Below are 14640 nucleotides of genomic sequence, written 5' to 3' on the forward strand. Positions count from 1 at the left end.
TACTGTGACCATCAGGATCAGTAAGGCAGGGGGCATGTTTGTAAAAGTTAGAGGTTAGAAAAAGGAGGCTATTTTATTCAGAGTATATATAGATTTGAAACCAGATTTCTTGTTACACTTATGCTCACTACGGAAGACTAAGGGCAGGTCCTAGATGGAAGAAAGCAAGGTGCTGACATGCTTTTCGATGGCTGTTGCTATCCCAGATGGAAAATAAATAAGAGAATGGCAAAATTCCATGGAATGGGTGGAACACTAGGAATACTTTCCAAATGCATTGTGAATAAAATAATCATCACCAATAATATTTTGTTATTCTCTTCTCTTCTTCACTCTACATAGGAGTTGATTATATCAGTCAAGACTAATTACAGAGATGTCAAAGGGCTAATTGTTAGGCGTGAGTCATAAACTGCCAAAACTTGGACAACTGTTACAGTTTGTTAACCAGGCGTGGAATCTGACTGCCTAAAGAGGGAATAAACCTTGATTGCATGGCTCTTCTAGCGGTCCTACCTGGTCATAACACCACCTTGGATATAATGCCACATTTTCTCTATGACAAACGATGCCATTATAACAAGGATATACTGTTTTCATATCCTCATGGATGGCTTTTTGTGTGGTTAACTCTCTAATACCAAGTGCTTGATAACAGTAAGCTCCTCAAGTATGCCGATAATGAGCCAATGCTTTAACCACTATGCGATTCCAAATACAGCTCAGCAAAGATGAGGCCACTTGTTTATTTAAGTGACTGTACATGAAACCTGCACCATTTATTTTCCTGACACCTGTTGCACCAGATGAACAAATGATGAACAGGACAAAAGGTCTGTGTGACGTAGATGCTGAAAAATATCATAAGATTTACATGTTGCATAACCTGGCATTCTCTCTCTAATGACTACAAAGACATTAGAAAAAAAGTGTTTATTATTTCTACACTTTCTGAGGTACATCACATTTACAATATGTATATACAATCAGTTTAGATTGGAAATATATAACTGTCATGTAAATTAAGGAATCTTTGACATGCTGCTATCACTTATTTTTCTAATACAATAGAAAATCATAGATACTGATAATTATTACAATGTTTAATATGTGAAAGTAAACTTTCACAAATTAAGGCAGACTGTGCCATTTAATTCATAACAAAATACAATCAAATCATCTTTCACAACATCAGAAATCCTTCAACCAGCATGTTTTCAGCATTTGTGAGTTCTCTCTGCCCTACAGGTTATTATGTTGAATCTAAAAAAAGGTATAATATAATATCATCTTAACGTACTGTTCTTTCAATCAATATTGAATGACTGGTGTTCACATTACCCTACAAGAACTGCTTATGACAGTATGTCATGACTATAGTCAGTGTGATGAGCATGAAATACCTAATATGTACCAGTTTGCTCAAGGCATGGTCAGGACTGAGGGTTTACAAACCCAGAAACATGATCTAGGTCACATCTCACCACTTCCATCCTACCGTAACCTTACCATGGCAACATTCAGCTTTTCATGGAATGGCACATTTTGCTCATAATATCAATCAGTACTAGTCTATGCTTTAAACATCTGTTCACTACTTCCTGGTCTGCAAAAGGGAGACAACCCTACACAATGAATTCCATTATCTTAGATATGTGGGGCAGATAAAACTATTTTTCTTAGAAAAGCTTTTCTTCACAATGGTTGATGGCAATAAATTTTCCTGATACTAGAATGTAAACATTTCACAGTATTTGTATCACTATATGTGTCACATGTGTCATCAAGTCAAGAACATCCTAACCAATACATCAATAGCTATGACTACTAAAACATTATGAGTGCATGCAGTATACAAACATGACATGCATGTTGTGCAAGTCAGTGCCTGAAACATACACATAGTATGATTCTGTCTACACTAGATGGTTGATTTCAAATAAAGAAATCAAAACACAAACCAAACCTATCAGAAAGCTAACAATTTGGAAGAATACACCTAAAAACTGACTTAAATTGCCAGAAATACACTAAAGACAACAAATAAGTGAACACCACTTCAAGGCAGTATTGCAGTTATTTTCATATTTTCCCCCAGTGCTATTCAAAGCTGGTGCTGAAAAGTGGACAATATTAAAGGCACGCTTAAATGTTTACGTGTTCCTTTATATGTTTCTCTCAGTATATATTCATCTTGCCCATCATCACCTGGATACTGTTAGTTGCTAGGAGACAGCTGCAGTCAGAGGGGTCTGGTTTAATGCCACATTGAACAGTATTCCAGCAATAAATCAGAGCTAAACGCTTACCATTTACTCCCATTCCTTGATCTGATAAAAAGTTCAGATCTTGTACCAGGTTTCTGGGTGGAAGCAATGTTGAAATCATTATTACTCTTATGCCACCTTTATGCATGTTCCAGCAACATTATGGCAGAGGACACCAGAAATGGGTTTCACATATTGTGCCAATGTGGGGAATAATGGTACCTGAGTCTTTGGCATGGTGAGCAAATGGTGTAACCATTAACTGAATCCCACACTTCAAAAGACTTCTAAAAGTCTTTTAACATCTTAACACAACAGTTCTCTCCCTTTCTCCCTATTTTGCCACATGTGCAAAGGTTTTGAAAAGAAGGCAGAAGAAGTAAGTTCATCAAATAACCAAGTATGTGCCACCTGAAATAGACTGAAATGTATAGTACCTTGATGACCCGACAAATTCTGTAGAACTAACAGTCACTCAACCAACAGTCAGTCAGAGATGGATAGTTGGTCTTGTCTGTCTTTACGATATTTCCAGAAATCACAATTTCCTAGAAACATTTTACACACAATTGTTTCATTAATTAAAAGCATCTGCATGAGTATGACTATCATCAGAGCTGATCTGTGAGTCACAGGCAGACACAGATTGAGCATCAGTCTCATTCAATTCATGCAGTACACATACATCCACTTGAAGTTGGACAGAACCAGATGGAACCTGATTTGGCCAGTGTAGACTAGATAGATCAGGATGCTGCCAGAGCTTCTGGTTCCCTGTGTTTCTTTTTCTCCCTCTTTCTCTCTTTCTCTACAAAATTAAGAGGAACACAATCACTTAGAGTACATAGAGTGATCCAGCATACATACAACTGGTTACTGACAGTGCTGAAAGGCAAAAGTTCCCAACAACTGCACTTTTCATGTTGTTTGGCAATCTCTGCATGAAAGAAATCCCATCATCCACCGAGATGGTAATTTGTTGCTTAGTTTAATGTCCACTGTAGTGCCAGGTAAGTATTATTCTTTATTACCAAATTTGCAGCATCATCAGTATGATTCCTGTGCCACACTGTGACCAATAAGCATTGAAAATGTAGACTTGACAGAGCCATGAAGACAACTTAACTTTACTATGTCCACAATAAAAAAGCACTCAAAGAAGTACCTCTGACAAATGGCAATTTTAAAAAAAACCCAAAGTAACCTTTATTGGGGTAATTTAATATTTCAGGCTGATTTGTAATAGGCATTTTGTTATAATTTGTTATATTTTGTAACTAATGGAAACAAAATACTTTTCTCTTCAGATTTCATAATGTTGCATGTAACTTTTTCAAATATGTTTGTTTTTCTGAGTAATATATATTGTTACAGATGTATATCAGCTTTACAATACAGATTTCACTTGACAGGAGGTTTAATGCTTTTGACAACAATGCTGCAAAACAAGATTGAGGGACACAGTAAACAGAACCATTTTCTCGACATTATGAGTAAGTGGTAAATGAGTATTGTCTGACGTTGCTTTTAGCAATGTTCCAGTAATATCACAGTAGGGGAAACCACAAATGGGTTTCACACTGTACCCATGATGGGAATCAAACCCGGGACTTTGGTATGACCACTAGGCCACCCCACCGCCTCAATAAGTGAGTAAGTGTTCAACACAGAGACTTGAACAGTGTCAGCTTAAAGTGTAAGTGAGGCTTAGGCTGATGCAGGTCTTAGATGTTTACCACTTTGGGAAAATTAACAAACATGGGTATGATACTGACAAACATAGACACATAACTGGGGCAAACTGGTATTGAAACCAGGTGTGTCCAAGGGAGGCAGCTCTGTAAGGAAACTGTCTGACAGGGCCACCCAGTCATAACAAGTGAACACTTTAGCAACACAGTGTTTGACGATAATCTCCCTACCTCCAATATCTTCATCAGGCACTTCCGGTAGCTCCAGATCTTGTTCTGGGGTTGAATCCTAATTGTAGGAGAGACATGTGTTAGAATGCAACCTTGTTATGAGCACTGAATAAAATCTTGCCTGTTTCATCTCCCCCAAAACCACACCAGTTACCTTGATGCTGAAGCTAACTGCACTTCAGTTAACATTATACTACGGATATACCACTTGACTGAAAATAAGTAGCAAGCCTGCAATAGGTACAAAACAGAAGCACAAATCCTTTTTTTTCTGAATATTTATATATGCAGCACCTACGCAGATGAATGTGCTCCCCACAGTCTTCTATCAAGTCTCAATCTTCCGAATTTTTATATAAAACAGCTCCTAACACTCATCTCTAAATCTCCACTATAATCTCCTTTCGACCACTATCTCTAAAACATAGAACTGTGAGAATTCATCTATGGGAGCATCAGTCTTACTAGAAATGTCCAAATATTACTTCTATTTTGTCCCATAAACATCAAATCATGATATATTCTCAACCATTATTTCTGAAACAATGATTCTGTTCCTGATGCTGCAAGTGGTACCTACCTGTACTATCTGACTGAGTTCAGCTAGAACGTCCTGTTCATCCTGGTCAGTGAGTCCTCCTGCTAGCAGGTCATCAATTTCCTGATGAACCAAACAACAATTTAATACAGGCAGAGTTACTTCCCTTCTTTGAAAATGCTTACAAAAAGACAAAACAAAAACAGAGCGTGGATATGTTTATGAATTCCAAGAATCTGTTAATTTACTTCCTGAATGGAAGGATATATATCATCCAAAACTGTGTTGCATGCATGTGTAAGATCAACCAATATCTCCAAGGAGATATTGTTTTGACAGTAAATTTTGTACAATGCCCTGACACTGCTATGACATCATGAAGTTGATGACGCCACAATGCCATGAAATTGCGGCACTGCAAATTTAATGGAATTGTTTGTTACGAGATGTACATATTTCACTGAAAATTAATGAAGAATGATTTTGGATGAAACACAGAATCTCACCCAGGGCCGTAGGCACACCAAGGAAGCAGGGGGCAGGGGGGCACGTGCCCCCCTAGAATTATTTTACAGGTTATTTCTTATACATCAAAGGACTGACATAAGATCCTTATAATGATAATGATAGTGCCCCCCTTATTAAGAAAAGTTAACTATGGCCCTGTCATCCTTGTGTCTACCGATATCAGTCATATCAACACTCATTGATAAAGGTAAAAATATCTTTGGCAAACCTTTTCTTACTTCATCAACTTGTGTTGATGCACTTGATATCAGTGAACACTTGGGTGAGATTCCTATATTTAAGCTGACAAATGGAGCTGTTCATGTTGACAGGGAGGTGACATACCAACAAAAAATCCCCAACACATCCACTAAATGTTGAAACAGATCTTCAGAAATATTTAGAAAAATGTCGAACCCAGAATGAGCATTTCATTTTTGGAGTGAGGTGGTATGTGCCAGTCATGTTGTTCATATCAATACACATACACAAATGAGTAGCTGTGTGTACTGCTCCAGAATAACAGTGCTCTAGCATGCTAGCCTATGAGATTCCTTGCAACAGTTTAACCTATACACCCCTCTCAAATATGATGCATCAGCTTTGGAGCCAACCAATTCATGTTTAACTCCTTTTATCCAGAAACATCCATGGTGCCACAACAATTACCATCACTTAATGTCTCATGGTTTGAAATCGACTGGAAAAGAAAAACTTGTCCCAAGACAAACATTCTTAACACTTGAAAAATGGCAGTCAGGCTGCTGGCTTAACTACAAACCAAACTGCACGACTGTTTATATTTCACACCAATATTTACACATCTTTCCACTAAGGATTGGTTAGTTTTTGTTTCCACAGTTTCGAGGCCTCACCTGTTGATACTCTATTCCCTCCCTGGTCTCCTCCATGATCTTCTCCACATCCTCCAGAGACAGCAGCTGCACAATATATTACACAGTACAATAATTACATTTTTGTGATAAATATACGTTATATTGTTAGAAACTTCAAGCTTAATAACTTTCTGATATTTGAATGTGTGCACCTTTTACAATACTTTATTGTCCATGTCATAAAATAAGTTATATCATGCTGTATGAACAAAGTACTGCCTTTGATGAATTGAAACGTTTTTCTGCAAAGTTTACACTTTATGTATGTTGCCTTCATTTTCTCTCAGTAGATGTCAAAGAGTGAGTGAGTTTGATTTTACACTGCTTTTAGATGTTCCAGCAATATCACAGTGGCAGACACTAGAAATAGGCTTCACACACTATACCCATATGCAGAATCAAACCCAGGTCATCAGCATGACAAGCAGATGCTTTAACCACTCGACTACCCCACTGCCCCTAAAATGTCCAGGTGGAATATATAGAACAAACCACTAAAAAATTATGGGCTCTCCATCCCTATGCATGAAATGCTAAGTCTGTCATGATTAACTTCATGAACTCTAGGTAGATAATCGGAGGTTCTTCAGAGCTGTAAGTTTCTGATATCTGCAGAAGGTCTCTGGGGTCATACTGACCCAATAGTCCATTACACTGTTAACTTGTGTGATTAACCTGTCATGGAGAGTGTGAATGAGTATGTTCTTAAACTGCTTTCAGCAATATTCCAGCAATATCACAGCAGGGGACACCCGAAATAGGCTTCACCGACTATACCCATCTGGGGAATCAAACCCACATCTTCAGCATGAAGAATGTTTAACTACTAGGCTTTCCCACTGCCCTGACCTGTCCTGGATACAGGGGTTGTTGACTATGTTGACAAAGTAGCTATTCTTTATCTCCTCACCTCATGCATCTTCTTGAGCGAGTCATTACCAACTTTGAGTCCTTTCACAACTTCAGCTTCTATCTGGGCAAACTCTAGATCATGAACCTATGAACCAGCAAGAAATGAATAAAAGATAACTGTCATATCTCATATTTCACAAATATCTCTGCAAGAGAAAAGCAAAATGGATTTTGCATGACTTGAAATCATAAGGACTCTAAGGTTGAGGTTTTTGTGAAAAGATTTTAATATAATTATTAGTATCTGAGTAATATAATTATTCTGTCAGACTAACAGTCTTTATGGAAATTGTATTCATGCCCCTCGTGCTCTGCACAGATTGGTTAAATTATTCAACACTTGATCACTTAAAGACAATAAAAAACATTCTGACGACATTAATAAAATGGTTTGGGGTGAAAATGAATCTCCTTTAAGCTTCAGTGCGTCTAATTTAGGAGTAAAGCATGAAAATTGGTGTAACACAAAACATTTTGAATTTATCATAGGTGACTTGTCTTAATTATATTTACCATTCTCTCTATGTTGTCTAGTTGTCCATCTGTCTTTACAAGGAGACCTTCCTGGAATTTCTTTTTCCTCAACAGCAGTAATGCTTTGCTGAAACAAAAACAAACCTAAACATGCATGATTCTTATGCAACAAAACAATCAAAACAAAAACTTTGTCAATATGGTTCATGAGACATCCACTGTCAAAACATAAATCATTAAAGATGGAAACACAAACACTTGCGGAATTAAGACACATGAAATGAAATACACCTGTATCTCCATTTTGAGAATGAGTTTTCATAATGAGATAAAGTACTGTTAAGCAATGTTGAGTGAATGAGTGAGTTTTATTTTACCCAATATTCCAGCTTGCACTTCCCCACCACCCCTCTCAGCTATGTTTAAGCTATACCAAGTATACTAATATATCACAGTAGCCTGTAAATAGGCAGGTTGATCTGGATCAAGCAAACCAGTCTCTATCACAAACAGCATCAGGTCACGATGACATACACTCAGTCAAGTCACTAATCCCTCCAATCCTCCTTAGTCCACTCTTTAAAAAAGTCATTGGTGTTTGAAATTTCAAGGCTGCCATCAGGATCCACACATTCTAAAAGCTGCATCCCTGGACCAAGTCTATAGCCAAACATTTATTTCAATCACTCCTAGTCATCTATTCTTCCCGAACATCCCAAGGGAGACTATTTATCAGAAGAATAGATAGGGGTGTGATCATGCTGTCCGATATGATTGGGCACAAACTACAAGCAGAAAATACAAAAATCTTACAATGAATGGCACATGATACTGCACTGATCATAATTATGATAATATCTCACTCTTTCTTTCCATCCCTAAGCAGCTGTCTGGCTACATTCCTCTCTCTCTCTAAGTTTGCATTGATCTTCTTCTGGTATTGTTTCAGTTTGTCTCGCTGTTGTTTCAGTTGCTAAAAATGAATAAAAAGTTACTCCATATATTCCATCTAATCATACATATCCCTGCATTGTAATTATAACAATCACTGTACTAAGAGAAGAGTTACGATTTTCTCATTGGTCTCAGTAGAAACGTGTATTAAATACAATATATTCTCTCTTTTCATAGTAATCCTCACTGTGAAACAAACTTCAGGAATCTGTGACCAAAATGAGTTTTTAAATCAGTCTTTGCAAATAATCAACCGAATTTAAAGTACAGGTTGTACTGTTATGCTGAAACATAAACTTTTCGAATTCATTACGTCATTTCAGATTAAACTTAAAAGTAATAGCAAATTATAAAAGATGAACCGCGACACATTGTTATCACCATGGACACGATCGCACAGTCATGAACATGTGTGATTGCCAGTGGATGGCATGTGAGATCAAGATACACCGTGAATCAAAGTCTGGGCATGGTAAACTATATTCATTATAAGTCTGTTTTATTTTCATCGTCTGAACTAATTCAGTGCCAATAGAAAATATTGTCAAGCAGTGACACGTGAGACAAAATAGAGGCAACTGATCAGTAATTCGTATCGCAACATTTGGACTTACAAGAACAGCTCTGTCTTGCTCCGTTACTCGTGACGGCTTTGGTTTCGATTTGCCGAATAAACTACCCATTGCTAAATGTAACGTGATGCTTGTCAACTGCAATAATTAAAATGTTGACATTTCCAGGACTTTCAGGAAATATTCCGGAACCGGAAGTGTATTCCTACAACAAGGAACGGAGAAAATTAAAGGTCGATTATTATTGGGTAAAAATTGATGTTTACAAAATTCTGGAGGAACATGTGCTTGCTGTATGGACTGATCAGGTGTTTATCATGTTGTTAATTTAATTCTTACTGTGTTCAATTCTCCAAGAAATGGCAAAGAAAATGAATGATAGAGTAAATGTGAAATTTGTGCACAAGATTGTTCATCAGTTACACTGCAGTACGAGGTTTTAGAGAGACACGTTATCAATAAACACTCTTATTTTAGTGAGAAGTATCATTGGTTACACCGTTTGATAATCAGCATGTTAAACAGAATGATAAAGTGTAGCACAGTACAGTGTTTAAATGAGACAGTTAGCTGACATCATAAGTAATATAGACAGGTGAGGAGGTTGGACTTGTTAAAAGTTGGGACAAAAATTGCATCATTATTGAACTTGTGAAACGGAGAGTACGTACATGTGGCTTTTCGTATTCAAACATACGCTGGTTTAATGAGCTAGTGCAATGAGACACCATATCACCATATAAATGTTTTCGTGTAAGCCCAATGGACTTCAAAGTTTTATGTGTAAGCCTGTTTTGTTTTTTGTTTTTTTTAAAATCCTGGTAGCTACGCACCGGCATTCAGTTCTGGAAATGCTAGTTTCTTATGTAATGCAATCATATGTCTCTAGTACGACAGTATAACAGTTCCCATCATGAAAGCAGCACATTAATATGCAGAATGGACCATGAATGGGCATGTCTCTGTATTCAAATTTTGGCTACAATCACTCCTTTAGCATCAGTATCAAGGAATTTGTAAGGAGTGTGCTCCTTCCTTTGTATCCGCAAAAGACCGATACTTTACATCACGGGTACAGTTGATGTCCTAAAGCAATGGTGATATATGTATATGAGCGGCATAATACAATGTTCATCTTACAGGATGTGCAGTATCACAGTATTGACAGTCCTTGCATCAAGCATACTCTGCCTGACCTCAGCAACTCGAAGGATTGGAACACCCTATCTAGAACGACAGCTGTACAAGAATGGCTTCCACAGGTAACGTTGTCAGCTAGGACTAATCTTGGCATCATTCCTCTAGCCCCTGTCCTCCGACTAATGTTTCAAAATTACGAAACCAAGCTGCAGGTTGATTAGCATCTGCTCCCTCAATGGACTCAGGCACTGGGCTACAGTGCACATTAGCAGAATTTCTTCACCCTAAACAGTGAGAAGGGTGGATGCACATCACATGCCGTTCTTTGAAAATATCGCAGGTATGCCTTGTCTGATTGTAATACAGTATCCCAGCAGTGTAGGTTTGTTTCTAATGCCTGGATTGTATAGTGACTAATCCAATATGATCCTATTTCTGTGTTTTTTACCTCAATATTTAACCATGTTGTGTAAAAATATGATGTCTACAAGCACGTAGCAAGCTATTTGTCGTTTAAGTCAAATAGATTACAAAGGTATATATATTTAGATAGTATTGAGGGTTGGCCCAACTTTCATAGCAAAAATCATGTGTAATTTTTGGTAGTTATGCCCCTTGGCCTCCATTATCAAAGCAACCTTTACTAATGTTAACCGTAACTTCCATTCTTGAAAGGTGTATGCAACATGAAACACAACTTTGCAGGCCCTGATATCTTTCGGTATGCACTTACCGACACAAATCATCAGAAATTCCAATTCAACCTATAAAGTTGAAAAAAACTTGATGAAGAAAAACCTGCGAAATCGGAGTTCAAGCGATTCACTAATTTTCCTCCAGCGCTGGGGAAAAAGTGATTTCAACAACTATAATGCATATGCAGTGAATAGGTTCTTGGAGCTTGTAACAGTATGCTTGCCTACAGTATGACTGTATGAGGTCATGAGCAGTAATCTTATCTTGGTTGTGTATTCAAACAGGTAAATTATCTACTTCTTACATAGAAAAACATGTTAGTTGTGATAAGCAGACTCTGTCACAGAGAAAACTCCATTTATTGACACCTATATGTCTGCTGCCTGTCTGCTAATGACAGTACTCAATGCACAACTTCAGTCGTTGACCTCATGCAGTTTGAAAGTAACACCCATCGGGCTTATAAGCTATGAACAAAGAGCCGGCTAAGCCTATCCGCAAATGAATCAGTGGCCAGTGAAAAAGCTTCATACTTGAATGCATTCCCACCGGCTCAGACTGGGTTCAGTTTCACGGCTGCTTCGTTTCGAGGGAAGTGAACCCAAGTGTAAAATATTGCACTTTTGATTTGCAATTATACGTTTATAGTTTTGTTTATTTGGTTTTTCCTTTTCATATATCATGAACAGACGATAACCGTGTTGTAATTATGTTTGATTCTTTGGTTGCATGTGACCTTTAAGTTAATTTCATGTAATGCCTGAAATAGGTTGTATTTAAATGTCATTATTCAATGTAACTGTATTTACTGAAATTGTTTGTGTAAGAAAAATGCTGTCACCAAGTTAAGACCAGTCACAGATTCGTGTTATAGATCGTGAAAACATATTATCTCTCTATTTGTTGAGCAGGGACCTGAGTACGTCAGTAGAGTGGCTGGTGAACCCTCACAATCGAGGTGACATAAATCAGTGCATGATCCTGTTGCTGGAGAAGCTCCCCTCTGGGGTCTATGTTGACCCCTTCCAGCTCTCATCCATGCTTCAGTTCGGGGGACCAAAGGTAGGGGTACTGCATTGATGGTTTCTCCATGATCATGTTGATAAAGAAATACATGTGTACCCACTGAAATTTTTAAACGGGACCCGTTACATCTGAGAAGGTAAATCATTTATTTTTACCAAATTGTAGTTGTCTAGCTTTGCATGTTGAATCTTGGTGATAGTGGAAATAGAACTGGGAACCTTCGGTTTAGTATACTGTAATGCAACCCAAACATTCGGTATTTTCAGTTTTCCCACCATTGTTTTGTTAAATCCTTTCAAGCCTTTCCTAAGGTATCCAGATATTGAATCATTTTATAAAAATCTATGGATTTCAGTGGTAGATGGACGATAATTTACCGGAACTAAGTGCTCATATACTGGACCAAAACAGACCGAAACAAAGGCCTTGTACTGCAATATGTACCATTCTCTGTTTCACCCCTAATAATGTGTTTCCCTGTTATCTACAGGTTTTAATTGATGCATCTGTTGACATAGAGAAGCCTGCCCACCTTTCACCCCCACACACTCTGCATGTGTACACTGAGCTGAAGACAGTCACAGACAATGATGAAGGGTTCAGCTTGGCAGCATTAGTTACGCTGCCCATCCATCTGCGCTACCAGCCCCCTACACATGAGACCAGTGTCACTCATGTAGATGTTGTCATCAGCAACCCTCGTTTGTTCACAAACTGTTCAATCAAAGGTAACAGAATTTGACTACTTACATGTCAGGGTGTGATGTGAGTGTGTCAGTTTAGTTTTATGCCACTTTTAGTAACGTTCCAGCAATAACACACAAGAGACACCAGAAATGGGCTTCACACATTGCACCCATGCAGGGAATCAAACCCAGGTCTTCGGTATGACAAGAGAATCCTTTAACCACTGGGGTACCGAACCTACCCCAGAATCAGATGTATGCACAGAAATCAAAAAGGAAATGGGATTTAATTATTTACAGCTATTTTAGTGGAGTAAGTAAATGCACGTCCATCACAACAGTTTTGGATGCATGACATTTTGTTAGTTATACAGCATGTACAAATGGTACTTGATATGTTCATGGATGACATATATCACTTTGGCAAGATGGCAACAAAGGTGAACTCAAGATTTAGATTCCATTAACAATTTTATCACTATATATTCATTCCCATGCCTGTTTAATAGAACTTGAAAACCTTAACACAAAATGGAACGTTTGTATTTTTATGGGATATGTGTAATCAAAAATCAATCAGCTGATTGGCTTGTCATTACTATAGTAGAATTGCAAGAATTCGTATGTTTGGAACATTTAATACTCACCAATATTTTTGAACTACTATAGTTCATCTGCCATGGCATAAGCATACTCAGTTGCCTTTTCTAAAAATAGAATGTGATTTTGGCTCTGTGGTCTTACATACATGTTCAATAATCAGAAAATCTAACTACACATTGGTTTCAGAGTCAGTGGCCTTGTTACAGGCTCCGTGTGATCACACCAACACCTCTCAGTGCCTCTGGCATGAGCACCACTACCTGGCAGTAAGTTGTCTACCCTTGGCTGCCTTGAACCATAAATGCCCTGTGATGTTTTTTCAAAAACAGACTTTTCTCCAGGTTTGCCTGTCTAGGGTATCAAGTTCACAATACCAAACTCATCAAATTAATCAGATTTCACCACTTGTCAAGTATGTGCATGCTCTTTTGTTTCATTTGCATTTTGTTCACATTATTTATTTGAATTCCAGAGATTATTATATGCTTCACTAGCAGTATTACAATTCCTTCAAGAAAATTGTTTTAAGTTTCATGGCCCGACAAATTTTTGAATATGAAGAAGTATAGGACTTAACTAAAATTTGTAAATGGACTGGTCTCCAAACTATAACTTTGAACATACATATTAATACGGTAGTACTTTAGTAAGATGTAAGATCATTGCTACCTGGTCTTCATGAGATGAATTTGTTTTTCAGGAACATGACAGTGTGACATGCAGTGTTCCTGTGGGGAACACAAGTTATCTGCCCCTGGTTGTGGCTGTGACATTACTTGTGACTGGTCTTGGTTGTGTGTTCATAGTATACATAGTCATGACAAAACAACCTCAAACCAAACTGAAGACATCTTGAATAAAGACATCATATAATGAGCTAGCCTGATAGCTGACCGAAACCCTGGACATCAGCGAACCATCTATCGAGAGAAGTTCTTGGGGACAACACCTTCAATGAGATGATGTTCTGCAAATCTTGATATGTGCAACTGTATCTGTTACATTTGTGTTGTACTCTGGTTTTACACTCTAGAAGCCAGATGAAAATAACCTGAGTAATCTGAAGTTCTGGCATTCTTGGCATTGGTGGTTTTACTTCACTACCAGTAACTAACTGTGCTGTTAGAACTATGAATTGTTTATAGAGTCAACTCTTGATACTGACTTCCAGTACAAGTGTTGGTCAAAATAAACAGAAACTATTTTTATTATCTGATCCCTCTTGGGGAAAAAAAGTATTTTTTTGACTCTATATAAATGAGATACAAACAATTCAATGTGTTTTTAGATTAATACCTGTGGTTTCAAACTAGAAATGTAAAAATCCACCACAAGCTATGGGCATATTGCAGTCTGGTCATCACTGAGTTCAGATTTTAAGCCGCATTCAGCTATATGCCAACGTATTTGGCACAATGTGCTAATGTGTGTAATTGAACATGGGTCT

General features: G+C 37.7%; 2 protein-coding genes across 4 annotated transcripts; one reads left to right on the forward strand and one right to left on the reverse strand.

The window, feature by feature from the left end:
* Window positions 1–916: 916 nt before the first annotated feature.
* On the reverse strand, window positions 917–9254 carry LOC137284870 (charged multivesicular body protein 6-like). Of its 2 annotated transcripts, none has more exons than XM_067816895.1 (8): window positions 9085–9254; window positions 8380–8489; window positions 7556–7643; window positions 7041–7127; window positions 6110–6175; window positions 4770–4850; window positions 4190–4247; window positions 917–3075 (listed from the first exon to the last, which is right to left on the reverse strand). In XM_067816895.1, the coding sequence occupies exons 1-8, from the start codon at window positions 9151–9153 to the stop codon at window positions 3014–3016; spliced, it is 621 nt and encodes a 206-aa protein (XP_067672996.1). In that variant the 5' UTR covers window positions 9154–9254; the 3' UTR covers window positions 917–3013. The 2 variants fall into 2 exon arrangements, with proteins under 2 accessions (XP_067672996.1, XP_067672995.1); XM_067816894.1 differs by having other exon boundaries at window positions 2920–3067; window positions 4176–4247; window positions 9085–9241.
* On the forward strand, window positions 9244–14465 carry LOC137284869 (phosphatidylinositol-glycan biosynthesis class X protein-like). Of its 2 annotated transcripts, none has more exons than XM_067816892.1 (6): window positions 9244–9350; window positions 10185–10304; window positions 11790–11940; window positions 12395–12632; window positions 13380–13459; window positions 13894–14465. In XM_067816892.1, exons 1-6 carry the CDS (start codon window positions 9301–9303, stop codon window positions 14047–14049), a joined length of 795 nt encoding a protein of 264 aa, XP_067672993.1. In that variant the 5' UTR covers window positions 9244–9300; the 3' UTR covers window positions 14050–14465. The 2 variants fall into 2 exon arrangements, with proteins under 2 accessions (XP_067672993.1, XP_067672994.1); XM_067816893.1 differs by lacking the exon at window positions 9244–9350 and adding an exon at window positions 9441–9825.
* Window positions 14466–14640: the final 175 nt, after the last annotated feature.

This window comes from Haliotis asinina, chromosome 5 (assembly GCF_037392515.1).
Source record: "Haliotis asinina isolate JCU_RB_2024 chromosome 5, JCU_Hal_asi_v2, whole genome shotgun sequence".
Classification (NCBI taxonomy): Eukaryota; Metazoa; Mollusca; class Gastropoda; order Lepetellida; family Haliotidae; genus Haliotis; species Haliotis asinina.

Coding starts and splice junctions, on each gene's coding strand:
- LOC137284870 (XM_067816894.1), bottom strand. CDS start 9,153: ATGGGTAGTTTATTCGGCAAATCGAAACCAAAGCCGTCACGAGTAACG. Junction 7,644..8,379: donor CTTAGGGATGGAAAGAAAGA/GTGAGATATTAT, acceptor TTTTTGTTTCAG/CAAAGCATTACTGCTGTTGA. Junction 6,176..7,040: donor CGCTCAAGAAGATGCATGAG/GTGAGGAGATAA, acceptor TATATTGTGCAG/CTGCTGTCTCTGGAGGATGT.
- LOC137284869 (XM_067816892.1), top strand. CDS start 9,301: ATGTTTACAAAATTCTGGAGGAACATGTGCTTGCTGTATGGACTGATC. Junction 9,351..10,184: donor TTGCTGTATGGACTGATCAG/GTGTTTATCATG, acceptor TTCATCTTACAG/GATGTGCAGTATCACAGTAT. Junction 13,460..13,893: donor ATGAGCACCACTACCTGGCA/GTAAGTTGTCTA, acceptor TTTGTTTTTCAG/GAACATGACAGTGTGACATG.